The sequence below is a fragment of the Anguilla anguilla genome, chromosome 11 (assembly GCF_013347855.1).
Source record: "Anguilla anguilla isolate fAngAng1 chromosome 11, fAngAng1.pri, whole genome shotgun sequence".
Lineage (NCBI taxonomy): Eukaryota > Metazoa > Chordata > Actinopteri > Anguilliformes > Anguillidae > Anguilla > Anguilla anguilla.
The window spans coordinates 33,616,541-33,639,810 of record NC_049211.1 but is presented as its reverse complement, the minus strand read 5'-3'; the positions used below and the strand labels follow the sequence as shown (position 1 = coordinate 33,639,810).

Genomic DNA, 23,270 nt, shown 5'->3' with positions numbered 1-23,270 from the left:
AGTTCAGGTCCGAGAAACTCCACGTCGCGTAATGACAAAGTTTACTGTTCTGGCGCTGTGCGTTGCCGCGGCGTTCCGTGATGGGTTCTGATTACTCTCGGCCCGTTTCGCTTGGCCGAGCCCCCATTCCCCGGCGGGACAGAGCCATCGACGGGGGCGTTCCCGGTAGTTCCACATGGCACTCCGGGACCCCCAACTCCCCCCATTTTTGTAAAGGAGGGCAGACAGTCTGGCTTCATTCAGAAAGGGAAAAAGCAGGGAGGGCTACACAGGGTCAATGCAGCGGAATTTTCTACACAGAGCGCCGCGGCTAAGAAAGAGACTCCGCCCTCTTCGCCAAAGTGGGCTCCCCAAAACGTCCGGAGCCGGAACGGGAGGAGCTTGGATAAAGAAAATAAAGCGATGAAATAAAACGTAACAGACCAGTGCGGTCTTACCGCGACCCGTCCCGCCGAATCTCAGGTTACCGTCCTTAATTACGACTCGTTTGCGACCCCTGAATTACCGCGGTTGCCGCCGGCGATCTCACACGCGCACGCGGCGGGGCGGGACGGGGCGGGGCTGGCTCCGGCGTTCCGAGCCGGGATGTCCGCGTGACCGATCCGCCCTGCGGTCGACGGCGACACCGGAGGCCGGCCGATGACGGACAGCGGAACCCTCGGAGGGGTCGAGGACGCGATGACAAATGACTCCTCTCCGCTTCTCGCCGCCGCGCTCCATCACCGCCGCCGCCGACAGGGCTCCCGAGCTCATATCTCTGCCCACGCCGTTATGAGTCTGTCAGGCTTTATTGTCTTGTGACGGAGCAGTTATTGTGTTAACCTCTGACCACACCCCCCCCCCCCCCCCCACCCCCTCCCCACCCTTGTGGAACTCAAAACTGGAACGTCTTTAAACAACCCCATCAAAGCAGGACCGCTGTGCAAAATGTTCCTTCATCGCTTGAACGTGGCCTTCAATCGTACCGCTTCATGACCGTTCTTCGCCACAAAACATGCTTTTCTCTAAACCCTGAGCTTGTCCTCTTTCGCCTGTTTCCTTTTCTTTTGAATCATTTGTTTAACAATCAAATGGCTTGTCCCCACAAGAGTGGAACCTTTTTTCCAAATCCTGAGCTTGGTTATAAAAATCTGACCCTCCAATCACAAATCCACCTCATTCTTTCAACTGGTCTGAAGGGGATATTAATATAGACTGTATGTCCTGAGCGTCCTGGTTCTCAGCTGATCCTCTCCTGAGCACAACGGTGTGAAGAAAAACCATCGTCTGTCTTTTGAATATTCAAATCCAAGAGAGAAATTTAGGTTCCACTGTGCTGTTAACTCATTCTGAGGTCATTGGTGCCATGGTTGTAGTAGAGTCGGTATAAATGTAACAGTTTCTGGCTGTGTTACATGTGTTATGTGCTACATTTATACTGGCTCTCCCCTACTGATGAGACTCATTTAAGTCACTATCTGTATAGGGCCACTGTAGCGAGGTGACAAGCTATCAGTCCATAGAGGAGTTATGGGAAAAATGGATACTGGAGCTCTGTAGAGGGCAACATGAAAGGGGTCGAGCTGGCAGACATTCCTCTGACCTTCTTTACATTACAATCACTCGGCAGACGCTCCTATGCAGAACGACATACAGTGGAGAACATTAGTGTTTCTCTCAGGAATACAAACACGTGGAATCACCAAGAAGGCACAGAGGCCCATTTATAATATGTCTTAACCTAACAAGCAACGGCTCATACTGTAACACAAGAAAGTACCACTAGACAGATATTTACATAGGTACACCTATAACCGTAATAATAAGGAAATCCATAGAAAGAAAGAAAATAAAAAGAAAATAGAAAGAAAGAAAGAAAGAAAGAAAAAGAAGAGCATCAACACTACGATCTTTACTTAACTCTAGTATGTTTCTTCTGCACCTCTGCACCTTGAACTAATGCACTTGTTGTACGTCGCTCTGGATAAGAGCGTCTGCTAAATGCCTGTAATGTAATGTAATGTAATATAAAAAGGGGAGCCAGGGAGCAATCTGCATAGGCGAGTCTTCAGTCTTTGTAAGAAGACAGGCAGGGTTTCTATCGTCCTGTACTGCAGTGTTTTTACAGGTTATGCAGAAAAAAGAAAAAACTTCATTTTTTTAAATTTTGCTTTGCGAGGTCCATCATTCTATCCATCACAATGAGTCCAACTCCAAGGTGGTGTTTCAGAGCAGCTAACCCGTCATCACGGCTAACGATTGCATTCCACATTCACCGCGAACAAACGCACTTGTTCCACTGGCCCATGCTTTCAATAATGTTTACGTGTGCGGTATCTTCCGTGAAGAGGGGCAGCAGAGGAAACAAACGCTTTAATGAAGCAGTCGACTTAATCAGAGGTTGGCTCTGCCAGACTCGTCCCACAAGATAATTGGTCTTCCAAGCGAGGGATCAGGACTCTAATCAACTCATATTCTTATTGATTTCGATGGATTTTTATGAACTTGTAATATACGTATGACTTATTAACTTTTAAAAACTCTCCAACCGAAGGTAAAATGTTTCAAAAACGAATTTACTAACAATGCTCGCTGCCCAAAATAAATGAATAATTTAAGGATATTGGATCACGGCTCTATAGCACGCTATAAAGAAACCCTCTCATAATTTCAGCTTCAACGGTAAAAATCTATACGCTATTAAATCAGTTTTAGCACTTAATTTGAGCGAAACATAAATCTTTAACCTTCCTTTGAATCCGCGAATATTTATTAGGTGAGAAAACTGAATTGTGTGAAGAACGCTGAGCTGTCATTACCTGACCTGAATACGGTTTATGGCAATGAACCGGGTCAGTGTTTGCAGATAGACCCATGAAACGGGGTCTGGTTCTGTGTTTACAGGTAGAGTCATGAACCAGGTCAGGCTCTGTGTTTGCAGGTAGAGTCATGAACCAGGTCAGGCTCTGTGTTTGCAGGTAGAGTCATGAACCAGGTCAGGCTCTGTGTTTGCAGGTAGAGTCATGAACCAGGTCTGGCTCTGTGTTTACAGGTAGAGTCATGAACCAGGTCTGGCTCTGTGTTTACAGATAGACTCCTGACCTGGGTCAGTGTTTACAGGTAGACTCCTGACCTGGGTCTGGCTCTGTGTTTACAGGTAGACTCCTGACCTGGGTCAGTGTTTACAGGTAGACTCCTGACCTGGGTCTGGCTCTGTGTTTACAGGTAGACTCCTGACCTGGGTCAGTGTTTACAGGTAGACCCATGTAGGGGTCTAGCTCTGTGTCTACAGGTAGACTCCTGACCTGGGTCTGGCTCTGTGTTTACAGGTAGACTCCTGACCTGGGTCAGTGTTTACAGGTAGACCCATGAACTGAGGTCTGGCTCTGTGTTTACAGGTAGACCCATGACCGGGGCCTGGTGCTGCAGTAACATGTAGACGCACGTGACCCTTGTACACCCAAACCAGCTGTCACAGGCGAGGTAAAGACAAGCACAGCAGTGATGCGTCTCTATCCCAGCATGCCATGCTGGTTATTGGCGGGGTTCCAGCTGAAGGCAGCGAGTCGCTGAAACAGTGTCCGTTCATCTAAGAGACACTGATCCCAGCGCCCTCCACCTCTGACCACACGCACAGTGCACACACACACACACACACACTCACACACTCACACAAACGCGGAATCCTTACCCTGAACTTTATAATGAAGACGAACAGGATCGTTCAGCACGTCCTGGCTAATTGTGTCCATAGAATATAGTGAGAATCTATGACTGTGTCAGAGTGGAGCTCCAGAGATCCAATTTTCTCTTACTCCGCTACCAGTCCTCGTAATTTACCCCGCGCATTAATAACTCTGTCTGAATTAATACTGTCTAGTCAGGGCAGAATTTTTATGCTGAACTCATCTGCACCTGTGTCCTCTCGTTCTGTTGATAGAACCTTCTTAATCCCTGTAGGGATTTAAATATTGCAATGAAGGGTGACGCCCCTTTTAACCTTTTTTTATTGAGACTGTGGAGATTACATGCCTTAATTCACTCTTCCTATGTCACCCGCTCAAGCGCAGAGACCCATCTCTTATCCCTTGTGTTATTTCTACAGCTTCTACTGCAGGGATCTCAAACACCAGTCCTGCAGGGCCACAGTGACTGCAGGTTTAACTTCGGTCCTGCAGGGCCACAGTGTCTGCAGGTTTAACTTCGGTCCTGCAGGGCCACAGTGACTGCAGGTTTAACTTCGGTCCTGGAGGGCCACAGTGTCTGCAGGTTTAACTCCAGTCCTGGAGGGCCACAGTGTCTGCAGGTTTAACTCCAGTACAGGAGGGCCGCAGTGTCTGCAGGTTTAACTCCAGTCCTGGAGGGCCGCAGTGTTTGCAGGTTTAGCTCCAGTCCTGCAGGGCCACAGTGTCTGCAGGTTTAACTCCAGTCCTGGAGGGCCGCAGTGTCTGCAGGTTTAACTCCAGTCCTGGAGGGCCGCAGTGCCTGCGGGTTTAACTCCAGTCCTGGAGGGCCGCAGTGTCTGCAGGTTTAGCTCCAGTCCTGGAGGGCCGCAGTGTCTGCAGGTTTAACTCCAGTCCTGGAGGGCTGTAGTGTCTGCAGGTTTAACTCCAGTCCTGGAGGGCTGCAGTGGCTGCAGGTTTAACTCCAGTGCTGGGTGGCCACAGCATCTGCAGATTTAACTCCAGTCCTGGCAGGGGCGCTGTGTCTGCAGTTTAACTCCAGTCCTTAAGAGGGCATTCCATCCATCCAAACCAGCTTAGTGCATTTGTTCATTCACATGCTGATTGTAAACAACGAAGGCTGACGTCCTTCCGCCATCGCATGATTGGCAAGAGCAAATAAATTTAACTCCAGCCTAAAACAGAATCCTATTTCAGCTCACGTCCAAAAAAAAAAATTCTTCCACACGTTCCTCTCGCAGTTTTAGTGCTCTCCAGAAACATCAGATTACGGGATGACTAAGCCGCATGTTCTGCTGCCTGCCATTTCAGCCCCAGCGTTTGATAAGCCCGCCCCCCCCCCCTCCGCCCCCCCGCCCCCCCACCCCCACCCCTCGCAGCCTCAGAGGGGCTCACGTCCTGTGAGACTACAGGCCCCGCTCTTCATGCTGCCTGAAAGCAATAATCGAGGCTGTGCGATAAGCGGGCAGGAAGCGGGGATTGTGATTGGTTATCCCCGCAGGGCAGGAGCTCAAACGCCAGGGAGAGTGTTTATCTGACTGGAAAAGCACCTCAGCTTAGAGGAGGGGGCGGAGCCTAACCCTCCGGTCTGTTCCGCGCGGCGTAGCATTGGAAACTCAGAAAAGCACCTTAGCTTAGAGGAGGGGGCGGAGCCTAACCCCTCCGGTCTGTTCCGCGCGGCGTAGCGTTTGAGATGCAGAAAAGCACCTTAGCTTAGAGGAGGGGGCGGAGCCTAACCCCTCCGGTCTGTTCCGCGCGGCGTAGCGTTTGAGATGCAGAAAAGCACCTCAGCTTAGAGGAGGGGGCGGAGCCTAACGCTCCGGTCTGTTCCGCGCGGCGTAGCGTTTGAGATGCAGAAAAGCACCTCAGCTTAGAGGAGGGGGCGGAGCCTAACGCTCCGGTCTGTTCCGCGCGGCGTAGCGTTTGAGATGCAGAAAAGCACCTCAGCTTAGAGGAGGGGGCGGAGCCTAACGCTCCGGTCTGTTCCGCGCGGCGTAGCGTTTGAGATGCAGAAAAGCACCTCAGCTTAGAGGAGGGGGCGGAGCCTAACCCTCCGGTCTGTTCGGTGCAGCGTAGCGTTTGAGATGCAGAAAAGCACCTCAGCTGTGGAGGGGGCGGAGCCTAACCCTCCGGTCTGTTCGGTGCAGCGTAGCGTTTGAGATGCAGAAAAGCACCTTAGCTTAGAGGAGGGGGCGGAGCCTAACCCTCCGGTCTGTTCCGCGCGGCGTAGCATTGGAAATGCAGAAAAGCACCTTAGCTTAGAGGAGGGGGCGGAGCCTAACCCTCCGGTCTGTTCTGCGCGGCGTAGCATTGGAAATGCAGAAAAGCACCTCAGCTTAGAGGAGGGGGCGGAGCCTAACCCTCCGGTCTGTTCGATGCAGCGTAGCGTTTGAGATGCAGAAAAGCACCTCAGCTTAGAGGAGGGGGCGGAGCCTAACCCTCCGGTCTGTTCGGTGCAGCGTAGCGTTTGAGATGCAGAAAAGCACCTCAGCTTAGAGGAGGGGGCGGAGCCTAACCCTCCGGTCTGTTCGGTGCAGCGTAGCGTTTGAGATGCAGAAAAGCACCTCAGCTTAGAGGAGGGGGCGGAGCCTAACCCTCCGGTCTGTTCGGTGCAGCGTAGCGTTTGAGATGCAGAAAAGCACCTCAGCTTAGAGGAGGGGGCGGAGCCTAACCCTCCGGTCTGTTCGGTGCAGCGTAGCGTTTGAGATGCAGAAAAGCACCTCAGCTTAGAGGAGGGGGCGGAGCCTAACCCTCCGGTCTGTTCCGCGCGGCGTAGCATTGGAAACTCAGAAAAGCACCTTAGCTTAGAGGAGGGGGCGGAGCCTAACCCCTCCGGTCTGTTCCGCGCGGCGTAGCGTTTGAGATGCAGAAAAGCACCTTAGCTTAGAGGAGGGGGCGGAGCCTAACCCCTCCGGTCTGTTCCGCGCGGCGTAGCGTTTGAGATGCAGAAAAGCACCTCAGCTTAGAGGAGGGGGCGGAGCCTAACGCTCCGGTCTGTTCCGCGCGGCGTAGCGTTTGAGATGCAGAAAAGCACCTCAGCTTAGAGGAGGGGGCGGAGCCTAACCCTCCGGTCTGTTCGGTGCAGCGTAGCGTTTGAGATGCAGAAAAGCACCTCAGCTTAGAGGAGGGGGCGGAGCCTAACCCCTCCGGTCTGTTCCGCGCGGCGTAGCATTGGAAATGCAGAAAAGCACCTTAGCTTAGAGGAGGGGGCGGAGCCTAACCCTCCGGGCTGTTCGGCGCGGCGTAGCGTTTGAGATGCAGAAAAGCACCTTAGCTTAGAGGAGGGGGCGGAGCCTAACCCCTCCGGTCTGTTCCGCGCGGCGTAGCGTTTGAGATGCAGAAAAGCACCTCAGCTTAGAGGAGGGGGCGGAGCCTAACCCTCCGGTCTGTTCTGCGCGGCGTAGCATTGGAAATGCAGAAAAGCACCTCAGCTTAGAGGAGGGGGCGGAGCCTAACCCTCCGGTCTGTTCGGTGCAGCGTAGCGTTTGAGATGCAGAAAAGCACCTCGGCTGAGGAGGGGGCGGAGCCTAATGCTCTAGTCTGTTCCGCGCGGCGTAGCATTGGAAATGCAGAAAAGCACCTTAGCTTAGAGGAGGGGGCGGAGCCTAACCCCTCCGGTCTGTTCGGCGCGGCGTAGCGTTTGAGATGCAGAAAAGCACCTCGGCTGAGGAGGGGGCGGAGCCTAACCCCTCCGGTCTGTTCGGTGCAGCGTAGCGTTTGAGATGCAGAAAAGCACCTCGGCTGAGCAGGGGGCGGAGCCTAACCCCTCCGGTCTGTTCCGCGCGGCGTAGCGTTTGAGATGCAGAAAAGCACCTCAGCTGAGGAGGGGGCGGAGCCTAATGCTCTAGTCTGTTCGGTGCAGCGTAGCGTTTGAGACGCAGAAAAGCACCTCGGCTGAGGAGGGGGCGGAGCCTAACCCTCTAGTCAGTTTGACGCACAGCTTCTCTGAGAATATTTGTGAGGGTTACCTCCTGAGAAAGTTCTGCCGCACCTTTAAACCAGTGCCATGCGTTCCCACGGCAACACGCGCTGTCGGGACAGGTGATGGATTTGGCTGGAGTTAATTCCATTTTGACTCTGTCAATTCAGAACAATGAACTTAAATTCAATTAATTTGCTGACAAATCTCCACGTAACACAACGGCCATTTTAACACACTAAATAAAATTCAGATTACAACACAGCATATCATTAAAAAAAAAGAAAAAAAGAAAAAAAAAGTGACCTATAGATTCTGGTTCCGCGCATGTGTGCATTTAACAGGGATGTTGAAGTTTGAAGTGCCGGGTGCATCTCTGTACAGAGAGAATCTCTACCTAAACGCGTGCTTTTCCGACAAGCGTGCGCACCTCAGGTTCGTGAGAACGTTCGCAGCCAGGGCTGAAAGACAGACACGGCAGACGGTGGTGAAAGAGACCCTCAGGAGGGAGCTTTATTGCCGTTACGAGTACAATGCAGCCTTAGGGTTATACCGTTATACAGGAGCGCGCGGTCAGGGGAGACAGAGTGCAAGGCGTCAGAGCGCAAATCGCGTGCGAATCGGTCAGGAAATCCCACAGAGAAAGCCTTTAGGGGCGTGTGTGAGCTAGCCCGTGCCTTCTGATCCACGTGCATCATTTGGCTATTTTTATATCCCGCGAATGTTTACGCTATGTGGGAAACGCACTGTCAAAATAAAGGTTCATGAAAGCAACGATCGTGTGAAATTAAACAGTTTTTTTGTGGATTTCTGTCGGCCCTTGACCGCGTGCCCCTGATTTCGGGAGTTCAGGGTGTCTCTCCTGAGTTCAGCGGCAGAAGCTTCCGGGGTGAACCCAGGACCGGCGGTCGGTCGTCTTCGGCCCGCTGGTCCGCGCGGGCGCGCTCCGTAGTGTGACTCTTAAGAAATGAAGCAGGATAAATACGTTAAAACCATACGGGGAAGGCACGCCGCTTTTCGACCGTCGTCCCGCGGTCCCCCGGTTAAGAAAAGGTTGGCGGTCGCGGTCGCGGCTGAGCGGGTGGACAGCGGGGCGGCTCTCCGCCTCAGCCGTGGTTCACCAGCAGGTTCTGCAAGGGAAGGAAGAAGAAAAAAAAAAAACAAGCGGTTATTACCCATGATTCCCTGCAAAAACTCATTCCCACAATTCCCCGATATACCCTCAGGTTAAATATTTGCTTAGCTCGAAGCTTTAATAAGGGAGAGGCTATTTTTAACTAAGCTAGTGCTAACTCAATATAAAAGCTGTATTTGAACATGCCAAAGACACATAACATTAATGAAAGTGCTGAACGGAAAGCACCGAACACATATACTCTCTCTCTCACATACACACACCTGCGCCCACACACACATTTAAAAACCTTTAATTTAAGTTTTAATGAAGTTGCACAAAGGATGTAAAAAATTCGAAATGCGTTAGCTGGTTGAGTTACATTTTCAGATGCTGAGAAGCTGTTTTCCGATAACTCCAATCTAGAGTCGCAATTGGAGGCATGGATTTCTCTGTGCCAATCAGAAGTCCTCCCAAGCTCTGTTTGAACTTGAAAATCTCTTCATCAGCCACCTCACGTACTTCCTGCTGGGCGCGCCAATCAGCTTACAGCGCTCTGACCCCACTCCGGTTCACCTTGTCAATCACTTTCTCCACAGCGTCCTTAGCTGGGCACAGCTTACATAACTCTTTTACTGACTATCTGTTTCTGCAGGTTTGGGTGGGTGGTGGGGGGGGGGCACTTTTGGGGCACGAGGTAAGAACTTTGTTCAAGGATGCATCGGTGTTGCCTCGTCTGGGACTTGACCTCGCAACCCCCTGGTTGCGAGCCAGCTCCCCGCCTTTATCCTGTCTAAATTGCATGCGGGTTAGAGGCAGAGGTTCTCGAGGAGCCCGAAAAAAGAAAAGAAAGTGAAGAAAGGAAAAATTAAAGGAACAAATCCTAAAAGAATGTTCGTCGGGCTCCATGGAACGCGTGCGGGTGAGCTGTTCCCCGTTATCGCCGAATCCGGATCCAGCCGGTGCCGACGGCCCTGCCGGATGAATCCGGACCCTGCCGGCGGTCCCAGCCCCGCCAGGCTGAACAAAACGCGTCACCTCAGCTCACCTACTGCCAAACCCTAAGGGCCTGATTTACTAAGACCTTTAGCATGTGCAAACCCTTTTAGCACAAACAAAACTAATAACAGAACCAATGATTGGTGCAAAGCTAAGACCTTGACCAATCATTGGTCACCTTACTGATATTTCATGTGCTAAAAGCTTTTGCACATGTTAGTCTTAGTAAAGCCCCAACTGTTTTTCATGGCTTCACCAGCACAACCTATGCTACCTCTAAAACTGCATCCCCAAACTTTCTACTTGAAGCACTACATTCTCAGCCTCCATCTTCCACCTACTGTGGAAATTCACAGTAGAGCAAGAGAGAGGCGTGCAGACATTATCCCGACCTACAAGTGACCAGTTAAAATAAGCTCCCATTCACAGGGATAAGGATCTCTTACTTACACATTCACATATTCTGAGGAGCGCGGACAGCTCAGAGCTAGCATCGCTAATGCCTAGAGTGATCATAAACGCGGTCACGTCAAAGACCGATCGACGTCAGGCCGGTCAGGGCCGGTTCGGTCCGGTCTGAAGCCGCGCCGTCTTCGGCCTCCGCCGCGAAGCCGGCCGCTGGCATCTGGCCGGCGGGCCGCGCGGGTCCGTCGGGACCTCCGGGGGTAAATAATTATCTTTGGCTCGGCGCCGTGCCGCCGCTAAGCCAGGGCAGGGCAGCAGAGCCCGCCGCCGCCCACTGCAGAACAGGAAACCGCGACGAGGCGACAGGGACGCTAAGCTAACGCTGCAGCTAACCGCTGCCCTCGCGCGGACCAGCCAATCAGAAGAGGATTCATTCGCAGGTCTGACACCAACAGTGTCATTTAACAGAAATTTCCCACTATGTGTTTGAAAAAAAAAAAAAAACCTTTGATTACGCAGCAGGCAGTTCCTGAAACAAGCGATTCTTTTTTCCTCACTATCTTACTTTAATAATGAGAAACGTGTGATAATATCTGTAGACAACGGACCGGCTTCTGCATTGCTTCCACAGTCTTACACCAAACTTTTAAAAATAAACCTAAAAGACTCATGCTGGAGGCAGTGTGGTGCTCTGACATCAACCTAAAGTGAAGTTCAGGCATACAGAAATCTGCAGAAGGATTTTCAGATCTATTTAAGATGGAAAGACAAACTGTACACAGTTTCAGAATGGTCTGCATATGTGTGTGTCCATGTTTCTATGCACGTGCAAATGTGTGCAGGACACGTATGTGCGTGTGTATGTGTGCCTGCATACATACGTGCATGTAATGTGTGGGATGTTTGTGTACGTACGTATTCTCCACACAAGAGCGCTGACTCATTATTCAAATTTACCTGCTCGCTGCTGGTGGCTGCGAACACCAATCACAGCCCAGGAGATTGAAGTCTTTACCAAACTAATGTGAGCTGTTTCCCGGCACCCAAATCGGAGCTATCTGTTTAATCTGGGCTCTCGCGCGCCGGATCTGATTACAGCTGAATCAGCCGTTGTCTGAGGCTCTTAATAAACACACCGTCCAGAGGTGCCAAGGCCCTGCCTCCCAACTCAATTAAGATGAAGAAACGCAGTGTCCACTCATCAGCGAGCTGCGTGTGTGTGTGTGTGTGTGTGTGTGTGTGTGTGCGCGCGCGTGTGTGTGTGTGTGTGTGTGTGTGTGGGTAGGTGTGTATGTGTGTGTCTGTGTGTGTGCGTGTGTGTGTGTGTGTTGGTAGGTGTGTATGTGCGTGTGTGTGTGTGTTGTGTGTGGGTGTCTGTGTGTGTGCGTGTGTGTGTGTATGTGTGTGGGTGTCTGTGTGTGTGTGTGGGTGTCTGTGTGTGTGTGTGGGGGGGGGGTCTCTGGGTGTGTGTGTGCGTGTGTGGGTGTATGTACGCGTGTATAGTATGCATTTATGTGTATGTGTGTTGTATGTACAGTATGTGTTTTATATGTTTTTGAGTGCATGCATTTATGTGTATGTGTGTTGTATGTACAGTATGTGTTTTATATGTTTTTGAGTGCATGCATTTATGTGGGTGTGTGTTGTATGTGCTTGCGTGCGTGTGTGTTTGTATATGTATGTTTCATGTGCTCGTGTGTGTGCATGTGCGTGATGCAGTTGGAAGAGGAGTCCTTGCACGTCTCTCATACACAAGCAAAAACAGTCTCACAAACAGTAACATTGTCATGCACACACACACACACACACACATGCACATACAGACACACAAATGTTCAACTTCAACATTCATTGCCTCTCCATTACAAACACGCAGTACTTTTTCACCCATTTAAACACAGTAACACACACAGAATGTGTTCACACATTCAGACGCAACAGTGAGAAACTGTACAAAAACAACAAAAAAAGCTATTTTAAAAAGCTGCAATGTCAGGAACATACAGTACTCAGAAGAATAACGTGTAGAGAGATACCATGGTAACGCATCGGTCCTCAAGGTGAAAGAACGAGGGGGGGGGTGGGGGGGGGCGGGAAGGGGGGGGGGGGGAGGTGGAAGAAGCAAAACTCTGATATTGAGACCAAGAGCTCCCTGTGTAGCTTTTTTCCCATAACAAAATCTTAGAAGACTGCAGCCCTGCAACGGATTGGCGGCCTGTCCAGGGGGTATTCCTGCCTCTTGCCCAATGCACCCTGGGATAGGCTCCAGCACCCCCCTTGTACCTGCCCAGGATAAGCGGGTATGGATAATGGATGGATGGATGGACAGTGGACTGCATCTCACCCGCTCACCAACGCAGGATGCGGTGTGAGACAGACACAGAACAGGTGCGAAGAATGGCAATTTCCCAGAGCGGCGATTTACCGAAACAGTGATTTACCACAGCGCAGATTTTTATCAGAATGGCAATTTACCAAAACAGCAATTTGCCGGAAGGGCGATTTACCAGAATGGCAATTTACCAGGTGATTTACCAGAACTGAGATTTACCAGAACAGCAATTTACCAGAAATGAGATTTGCCAGAACGCCAACTTGTCAGAACACAGGCCCTCCCGCAGCTCCATGTCCCAATTAACTAATGAAAACATTTTCCAAGGCTGCTGTGCTCTTTACAAAATATGAGCGTAAAGCTATAAAGCAGTCATCCACAGAAGCTGAGATAGCAGGCTGCCCGTACAGAGCCCAGGATGAAGGGCTTAACCTGGGCTCAGGAAGGCTGGGCTGAGTACAGAACAGACAGGATTAAAGGGACTGGTACTGCCTCCATGTCTCCAGACCAGCTGCTACCAGAATCTACCTGTGAGGTTTTTTATTTTATTTTAATTTTTTTACCTCAACTGTAGGTTTTCTTGAGGATTCAGGCTCAGTTTTGCACAATGTTTCTCATCTCCTGTTTTTCTGGTAAGGTTCTTTTACTCTTTTTTTCTGTAAAAAGTGATCTACAAATAATGAAACTGAATTGAGTACACAAATTACATTGGCATGGCAAGGTATGCCATCTGCCAAGCTACGGCTTGGCGGATCACGCCCTATACCTATTACAACAATGAGTTTGGCACTCTTCAGGGTTCCCTACGGAAATGACTACAATGACCACAGATTCTCAGCCTTTAAGAGCATTCATTTCTGTACCTTCTGATCTCATGTAAAGACCTCAGATTTCAGATACAACTTCACATGTCCACATTTAATGGCGGGCCTAGATTTGTCATGCTTTAATTAATGACACTGCTTTGCGTGCGTAACCTGGCATCGTTTGGATGTTGAAACCATGTTTTTGTTGAGATATCATTTCGTTTTGTACTGTAATTGATAATTAACTATAATGTAAGGTTTATGAGTAAACTTTAGTATGATTGCTTCAACAATTGTTTATCTGTTACCAGATGAACAAGATTAAGAGCTGTAGCATCTTAAAATTTTACCAGTAAAACCTTACGACATTACAACCTAATGGATTTTGTAGACTATCAAATAGTGGCACCGCTGAGGAATCGCTTATAACACATTGCTTATAACCCATTGCTTATAACCTGCCATTCACACACATTCCACACTACATCCACATTCAGGCTTTGAGCAGATGCTCTTATTCAGAGTGACTATGAGTGCACACAAATGGGTTTAGACAAGGAAGAGCTGGTGCCAAGTCATTAGGCTCACAACCGATAGTACCCATTAATACATCGCTTACTCAGAAGTAATAAACACATCAACCTACAACATAACATTAAGTGGCACACAGGTGCAAGAGGGAGACTGAGAATGTAGTGGCAAAAGGGTTTGAGGATACAGCTAAAGCCAAGGGCTAGTAAAGTCATGTTAAACAGTTCACCAATAGGACACTTGTGCGGGTTAATTAATGTTCATCTTATTGGCTACAGTACATATTGGTTTCCGATACTGCTGGAAGTGGTGAGGGTCAGCTATAAGAGGTCATCGTCCCTGTAGCCAAATAAACCCCCATGCCCCAGTGCAGTGACAGGGACACTGTGCTTTAGGAGACACCGTCTTTCAGATGAGACGTGAAACCTGTGTGGTCATCAATGATCCCACGGCACTTTCTACAAGGGTCATCATCCTCCATTTTAATTGGCTGATATGAGTTGAGTGTGCTGCTGCTGCTGTGGTGGTTGAGGAGATTTTCCCCCTTATCACTGAAAAACACGCTATATAAATGAAAGGAATTACTATCATCATTATTATTATTATTATTGTACTCACCCAAATGTGCCATAACCAATCAAACTTTGATTAGATAATAAGCCAATGGATTTTTTTGGGTAATAAACCAATAGATTCAATTAGCCAATACAGCAATGAATTTGATTAGTTAATAAACCTATGGGTTTGATTAGCTAATAACCCAAAGGTCAGGTAATTAACTACTAACGAATCATGATCTCATGTAAGTGAGATCAAACCCGAACGATTTTACTCCGCTCATCCACTGACCTATACTATAATGCTGGCTAACACTTTTTCGAACCAATCATATCGCAGGATTTTTAACAGGATGCCAATGACACATACTGTAACCTTGTAGAGCTGATAGTGATGGAGAGTCTGGGCTGAAAGAGGGAATCTGGTTTAGCATGTTTCTCTCACGAATTCAGATCTGATTCATCACACTGCATTTGGATTTAGCAATTCAACAGACATTTTACATATGAAACTTGTGTAAAATTGATATTTTCTAAAGCAATTCAGACCAAGCTCATTCATCATGGGTACAAGAGCTGTGTCCCACCTGGGATTCAAACCAGCAACCAGCCCAGTTCTCGAACCTCTATGCTACACTGCCACCTTGTTTTTTGGTCTTTGTTCCCGTCGGGCTGGGTGGGTTTTGGTTCTGTTCTGACCGGATTCTGGCACAATCATTTGGGCCCCAACGTTCCAATAAAGGCAGGGCAGCCATCTTCCATCACCACCCGCCACGTCGCTAAGAGACAAGCCCAGACTCCAATAGCGAACTTGCACATACTGGCTGTGAAATTGCTCTGAATGGCGTTAATGAGTAGAAGCAGCAGGGGGCGATGTGGTAGATTAGGATTTCACAGCAAGGGCACTCATATCCCCTTAGACATGCACAGTCAGGCGTTACAGTGCAGTGGGAAGGATAGCGTATTAAAAAAGCATCACGTGAATGTATTTGGTAAATATTTTCTCTGTTGCGTGCGGCGTTGTCTGGGAGACGCGGAGAGCAGAAGTGTGGAGGATGGCGGTGCGGCGGCCCACCGAGGCCTCGCGGGGCAGACGACGTTTGGCCCGAGCCCAGGGTTCCGTGAGCTGAGCGGGTCTCGTATGCCGTCGAACACTGCGTCCAGAGAGATTTTTTTTGGGGGGGGGGGGGGCAGGGGTGGAAAGAGCTGTCAGCCACGAGTATCTAGCACTGGTGGAACATGCCTGCCCTTTGACCTTCTGATCAGCACCAGAGAGAGAGAGGGGAGGGAGGAGAGCCGGGAGGGGGACGTGGGCACTCGGCATTCTGGGATACGGACCCCAGCCACAGCTCTGAAGCAGAAAACAGCCAGTGCTGTTACAGAACGTGATAAAGATGAATAAACTGTTTCAGTGCACACGCCGTTTCTTAAGATTACCATGGTGATAGCTGAGCGAGCCGGACTGTGTTTGTGAAGAAGAAAATAAACGGGTTCAGTAAATATTGATTCAAAGTTAAGAATAAAATGCTGTTGGAATCCAGGCCTTTGTGCACAGAATCTCCCATCTATGGCACTATTCTCCTCTTTCAGAACCATGGACAGCGTGTGCTGCAGAGAATGACACTTTTCTGCATTGCATTTGAAAAATATAATATTGATAATTATAACAATAATAGTACTACAGGTACTACAGGAAAGCCAATGACTATTTTACAACCTACAGTCCACACAGTACTACAGGAGAGCCAGTGACTATTTTACACCCTGTAGTCCACACAGTACTACAGGAGAGCCAGTGACTATTTTACAACCTACAGTCCACACAGTACTACAGGAGAGCCAGTGGCTATTTTACACACTACAGTCCACACAGTACTACAGGAGAGCCAGTGACTATTTTACACCCTGTAGTCCACACAGTACTACAGGAGAGCCAGTGACTATTTTACACCCTGTAGTCCACGCAGTATTACAGGAGAGCCAGTGACTATTTTACACCCTGTAGTCCACACAGTACTACAGGAGAGCCAGTGACTATTTTACACCCTTGTTGGCAGCGGTTACTCTAGAAACACTTGCCAAATGAAACTCACACGACCGCTGGCAGGACAAAAGCAATTATGAGCCATCACCGCAGACACAGTGAGCTGATGTCCGAGCCCAGACTCAGGTCCGTAGGCCCTGCTGCACTGACGGGAAGAGGCTTTGTTTAGCACACAGCTACATTACGCAGCCCCTGAAACTGGGCTGGTTTTTAACACCACACAGTGCTGTAGTCATCTAGGTTAAACACGCTGTTCAGGGGCACGACACCTGGACCCCACCTCAGGGTGGAGCAACCGGACTCCACACCGAACTCGTTTCATTTACTGCCTCAGTGACCCAGAACGCGTTCCCTGCCCCCGTCCGAGCTTTAAAGGGGTCTCAACCCAGGACACTGACCGCTGCAGGGGTCGCGTTTCGGACAGATAAACATCTCGGCCGATTTTGAGTCAGGTTGCCTGGACAGTCTCTTAATGGCGAATGATACTGTACTGTAGGCCGTCACATGTCGTAACACACAGAGCTTATCCATCTGCAGTCAGACACGAGCGTGACTCTTCACCGGTAGAGCACGCAGTCGTTCCTAAAGGAATGAATTAAGCACTCACAATGGATCTGGTAACCAAGGCCAAGCATTTTTATCCGCCATCACAAAGCTTCTGCGCTGGAATGTCCGTCACAGGTTTCTGTTCTTCGCCTCGTGGACGAACGGCATTCAGACAGCGATTCCGCAGGTCATATTTTCATACCTTTTGTATATTACTCCTGAAGTCAATAGCGACAAAAAAAAAAACCGGCTGCTTTTAAAGGAGGATATTCAAATGTTTGCATTCAAATCGCTCAGAACTTTCTTAACAAAATATAAAGAAAGCATTTTTCGCCCAAGATTGTGAGGAGAGGTCACGCGAAGCGCGTCGGACGGACGTAAGCGCCGGTATGCGACACGGTCGCTAGCGCCCGGCGTTAGCGCTCTTTCAGACGGAACCGCGCGACGCAAACGGAACGAACCCAACAGGAAGTAAATGGTAAATGGTAAATGGTAAATGGACTGCATTTATATAGCGCTTTTATCCAAAGCGCTTTACAATTGATGCCTCTCATTCGCCAGAGCTGTTAGGGGTTAGGTGTCTTGCTCAAGGACACTTCGACATGCCCAGGGCGGGGTTTGAACCGGCAACCCTCCGACTGCCAGACAATCGGTCTTACCTCCTGAGCTATGTCGGAAGTAAAACCGCCGCGGCGGTCGGGCTGTTTTCGACGCGGCGGTGCGGGTCCCGAGAGCCGGCTCCGCGGAGGACCCTTCGGAGCTGGTTTGAGCCGACGTTTACGTGCATTCTGGGAAACGTTACCGTGGGAGCGTTACTCCGAGCCAGACGTGGCACGCTTACACACACGCTACGGAAAAACAGCCCCGTTTACTCAAACGGCCTGGGACTAGCTGACTGCCTTTAACCGTTTGAGTACTGGAAGGTCTTCACCTTTTCAGTTAAGCCCTTTTTAATGCCTGTAATTACGTTATAATGACTTATTCCATTTTTGACGATGAGACCGCTAATTAGACTGTACTAATTAATATATTAAAACCGCAGTCATAATTTACACTGGAGCTGCATCTGTGAAATGTTGATTAGAGCGTCACTGTCAAATAAAAATGTTAAAAAAATGTAACCGCCACACACAAACAGCACAGTTTTTCAGTGGAGGTGACATGGGTTTTTCTCCATCCCATTGAAGGCACCTTTCTGTATCACACCTGGGTACCCCAACATTACCAGTCCCTACTCTATCCCCAGCGCCTGCTCTGCTTGAGTCACTGTTTGCATGACGGAAAGGGGGGGGGGACTCTGTATTGCTGCACATCCCCCAGAATCCCTTGCATGTTTCTGACCAGGAGAGGGGGGGGGCTAACCCACACACCATACTATTCATCCCCAACCCCCTCCCCTTCCCCCAAAAAGGAGCCCGGATGAAAAAGAGCACCATAAATATAATCAAAGGAATTTATGAGTTCATAAAAAATAAGTGTTTGAAACGCCGGGGCTGGGAAATGTGCTTACAGGCAGCGCTCGACTTAAAACTGCAATTCTCTCACAAAGAGTGATAGATTCTGAACGTGTCCTTCATGGATAGATTAGCACCCTGTACAAAGGGGAGAGAGGGAGGGGGAGAGGGGGAGAGAGAGAGAGAGAGAGTGTGCGAGAAAGAATCGGAGAGAGAGAGAGAGAGAGCGAGTGTTAGAGAGAATTAGGGAGAGAGAGAGAGAGAGAGCGAGTGGTAGAGAGAATTAGGAAGAGAGAGAGGAGGAAGGCAGAGAGAGAATATATTAAATCAGGAGTTGTGTTTATTCTCTGCGCTGTTCTGTGATGTTGGGAGAGGATGTGTGAACAGTGACCTCGACGCACACACGTCCTGTATGGAGCTCCAGGGCAGAGGAGGAGAGAGATGACTGGCTTTCATTCACACCCGGGAGCTAACAAGCTTTAGAAAGTATCAGCGATGAGCCAATCTCGCACTCTCTTAATAAGTCTGAGGAAGGAAATCATTGAACTTCTCAGCAAACGTCCTTCATCAGGGGACTGGCTTAAGGCGAAAAATCCAACACACACAAAGGGGGCCCCGGAACCAAGTTTGAGGACCCCTGTTCAAGGTCAAAGGATCCCGAGAGGCCAAGATGGGGTAGCTTCACTTAAAAATGACCACCGCCCCCTCCCAATCCCTCTGGGCCCGACCCCAGCAGCAGGGGGGGGAGGCGATGAACATCTTAGAACATCGGGGGGCCCATCGCCGGGCCAGCAGCCGGCTGAGAAGCCGCGGACCGGTGGAGTCAGCCGATCGGCCCGGCGCCGGCCCGCCGCCGGCATGCCTCCGTCCCCAGAGAGGCTAATCTCTCAGGGCCAAACGACCACGAACGTTTAAATAATCCCCCCGACCGTGACGGGGGGACAGAGCGCAGAGACTGAACTTTTAAAAAATCCTATTAAAGTCGTGCTAGAGCACGGTCCCAAAGACCCCGCTAATTACATCCTTTTATATTTACTTATTTTTCTGAATTAAGGGGGGGAAGTGTGCACAGGACAGACAGGGGGCAGCAGAAGAACGCGCTCAGTGCCGGAAGGTTCTCGGATTTCGCGGCCTGCGGTCACCGGGCTCTGAAACTCCAGAGGGGATCAGGCGCTGACGTGCGATAGGCTCCCTGGCACGGCTCTAGGGCTCCCCTAGTGGACGCGGGAGAAAGAGCGGGAGTTCTTGTGCTGCTGGCCACAGCCAACTTTGAATTCACACTTGGTTCAGCAGAGGATATCCCACCTGTCACCTTCCTGTATCTATCTCTCATAAGCCCCACTCCAGCAAAAATCCCTCCCTGAACAATGACACCTAGAACAAGCACAGCCCTGGGCAGCTATGTGTATGTGTAGAGTTTAGATAGAATAGTATCAGCCATTTACAGCATATAAAGAGCTGTTAATTCAGCTGCTGTCTGGAACAGGGGGCATGTTATGCACACCCAACTGACTGAATAAGTGACTGGTTGATTGATTTATTGATTTATTGACTGACTGATTGATTGCTTGATTTATCGATTGACTGACTGACAGGAAAAATGACCATGCTGAACGTCCCTATCCCTGGTGACGGAAGTCAAACACCTGCGTTTGGGGAATAAAGATGTAACAAGCGATGGGCTTGGAGTCGTACCCATGTTCTGGCCCTTCTCGCTGACCGCGGTGCATGGGTGGGACGTCCTGGATCGGAAAGCGTGCCGCTCGTAAAGATCCCCAAAACGCGTCTGAGGACGATACACCCCCAGCCCACCAAGCCAGCTCTGAACCCACAGCTGCGGCTACTGAACCAGAGCACAGAGGCTAGCGCTCACACAGTAAAAACATACGTGAGTGCATAACAGGGATGTAGTTTGCTGGGGTGTGAGCCTGAACACAAACACGGGCTAGAGAAACCCCAACATCGTCCACGGGTAATCACCTGTGACTCTGTTCGTTCCTCTCTCGCTCCCTCCCTCTCTCTCGCCCAGCACCTCCTTCTCTCGCTCCCTCCCTCTCTCTCACCCAGCACCTCCTTCTCTCGCTCCCTCTCTCTCGCCCAGCACCTCCTTCTCTCGCTCCCTCCCTCCCTCTCTCTCACCCAGCACCTCCTTCTCTCGCCCCCTCCCTCCCTCTCTCTCACCCATCACCTCCTTCTCTCGCCCCCTCCCTCCCTCTCTCTCACCCAGCACCTCCTTCTCTCGCTCCCTCCCTCCCTCTCTCTCTCTCACCCGGCACCTCCTTCTCTCGCTCGCTCCCTCCCTCTCTCTCACCCAGCACCTCCTTCTCTCTCTCCCTCCCTCTCTCTCTCTCACCCAGCACCTCCTTCTCTCGCTCCCTCCCTCCCTCTCTCTCACCCAGCACCTCCTTCTCTCGCTCCCCCCCTCTCGCCCAGCACCTCCTTCTCTCGCTCCCCCCCTCTCGCCCAGCACCTCCTTCTCTCGCTCCCTCCCTCTCTCTCACCCAGCACAGTGACACTTTCAGAAAAATGGGGGCGGACTGTTTGCTGCTAGACCTCAAAGCACATAAACACTAGGAGAAAAAGGGGAGAGAGAGCGAGGGAGAGGGAGAGGGAGAAGGAAGGAGGGAGAGATAGAGAGACAAAGTGAAACAGAAACAGATAAGAATGTTCAGACCAGAAGAAATTATTAGTCAAATTTGCAGCTCATTTCGGCTAAAACATAGCTAAGAAAAGTAAATGTTAACTTTTGTCATTATCACGATTTTTATTTATTTATTCAGAGCTTATTCCCCCCACACAATACTAATCTTCACCTTATTTTTCATTTCCATTACATTTTATAAGTTATCTTATCCAGCACCGCTCCAGTGATGTCATGTGCTGTTATTACTTGTTAGGCTCACAAAAATGCAGAGCAAAAAAAATATGGTGCCAGTGAAGTCCAACTGAAATTCAACAGAGGTAGGGAGGAGCTGCAGGAGAGAGATGAATGGAGCGGGACAGAAAAGAGAGAGGAGACAGGGAGGAATAAAGGAGCACTGAAAGGAAGAGGGGCAGAAAGGAAGAGACGGAAAGCGAGCGAAAGGTAGAGATAGAGAACAGAGGGGGCTGGTGAAAGTTAAAAATTAAAAAATGGGAATAGTCCGTGAAAGGCAGAGAGAGAAACAGAGAGAGAAAGAGGGAGAGACAGAGAGAGATGCAGGGTAAAGAGACAGAGAGAAGGAAAGAGGGAGAGGGAGAGAAGGGAAACAGAGACAGACAGGGAGAGAGAGATAGGAGAGAGAGAAAGAGTGTCTGAAAGGGAGGAAGAGGAATGGAAAGAAAGAGTGTGTTTGAAAGGGAGGAGGAGGGAGGGAAGAAAAGCGTGTGTTTGAAAGGGAGGAGGAGGGAGGGAAGGAAAGAGTCTGTTTGAAAGGGAGGAAGAGGAATGGAAAGAAAGAGTGTGTTTGAAAGGGAGGAGGAGGGAGGGAAGGAAAGAGTGTGTTTGAAAGGGAGGAGGAGGGAGGGAAGGAAAAAGTGTGTTTGAAAGGGAGGAAGAGGAATGGAAAGAAAGAGTGTTTTTGAAAGGGAGGAGGAGGGAGGGAAGGAAAGAGTGTGTTTGAAAGGGAGGAGGAGGGAGGGAAGGAAAGAGTGTTTTTGAAAGGGAGGAGGAGGAATGGAAAGAAAGAGTGTGTTTGAAAGGGAGGAGGAGGAAAGAGAGGGAAAGAGAGGGAAAGAGGCAGGGAGACGCCCAGGTGAGGAGAGGTAATTACTGCTCTCTGACAGGCTGGCTGAACGGCGCTGCCGTGGAGACGGGCGGAACGCTGCCGCCGTGGCGACAGACAGAAGACTCTCATTCTTCTTCATTAGCTCTGACTGATGAGGGACTCGTCTCCCATCCCTCCATCTCTGTTCCCTCCCTTCTCTCAGCCCTGTACATACATCTCCCCGTCTCCCTCTGTGTGTGTGTGTGTGTGTGTGTGTGTGTGTGTGTGCGGGTATGAGTGGGTGTCTGTGTCTGTGTGAGTGTGTATGTGTGTGTGCGGGTGTGAGTGCATGTGTGTATGTGTGTGTGTGTGTGAGTGAGTGCGTGTGCGTGTATGTGTGTGTATGAGTGTGTCTGTGAGTGTGTGTCTGTATGAGTGTGTATGTGTGTGTGCGTGTGCAGGTGTGAGTGTGTGTGTGTGTATTTCTGTGTATGAGTGTGTGTCTGTGTGCGTGAGTGTGTGTGTGTGTGTATATGCCTGCAAATTCGTATAGAAATGCTCCAACATGAAGTATAACGTCTTCCCAGAAGAGAAGAGATGTTATAGCAGCAAAGGGTGGAGCAACTCCATATTAATGCCCATAATATTGGATGAGATGTTGGATGTCAGGCGTCCACATACTTCTGGCCATGTATTTCTCAGGTGTTCTATGAGGTATGAGAATCCTAGGTTTTCCCACCTGAGTTTATTCAATAACAAAGTTCCTGCTCCCTGAGCTGAAACGGACTCCTGGGGACCCAGATGTTAAATGAGCACTAAAATGACTCTCCAGCATGTGTCTGTCCCCACCAGCAATTTGGCAGGAGAAGGGCTCCAAACCCGGAAATACTTCCCTTATTTTATTTGTGTTCGGCTCCTTGGTCCTCGCCTGACCTGGAAATCATTTGAGCTCCTCCATCTTTAAAGACGTTCCTAACGTGCACACCGGCCGGTTAGCTCAGTTGGTTAGAGCGTGGTGCTAATAACGCCAAAGTCGCGGGTTCGATCCCCGTACGGGCCACTGTTTTTGCATGGCTTACAGGGCAGTACAGTTTAACCTCTTCGTTCGCATGCCAAATCTGGCCGATCTTTGCCCATTTAGGGGGTACCCTATTTAAAGCTTTATAACTCCAGAAGCGAACACCACAGAGACTTGAAAAATAGCTTAAACAAAAG

The 23,270-nt window shown here is 49.9% G+C and overlaps 1 protein-coding gene and 1 non-coding gene across 5 annotated transcripts in view; one reads left to right on the top strand and one right to left on the bottom strand.

Annotated features, from left to right (window-relative positions):
• Nucleotides 1-8,069: 8,069 nt before the first annotated feature.
• LOC118208421 (MICOS complex subunit mic25a-like) overlaps nt 8,070-23,270 on the bottom strand; it is a 69,095-nt gene continuing 53,894 nt past the window's right edge. For all 4 annotated transcript variants that reach the window (XM_035383079.1, XM_035383080.1, XM_035383077.1 and 1 more), the window contains one exon: nt 8,070-8,711. In XM_035383079.1, the coding sequence (XP_035238970.1) occupies nt 8,688-8,711 (24 nt within the window). In that variant the 3' untranslated portion in view covers nt 8,070-8,687. The remainder of the gene's footprint in view (nt 8,712-23,270) is intronic.
• Nucleotides 23,042-23,115, top strand: trnai-aau. Its single transcript has one exon. It is a non-coding gene; the product is annotated as a tRNA-Ile (tRNA).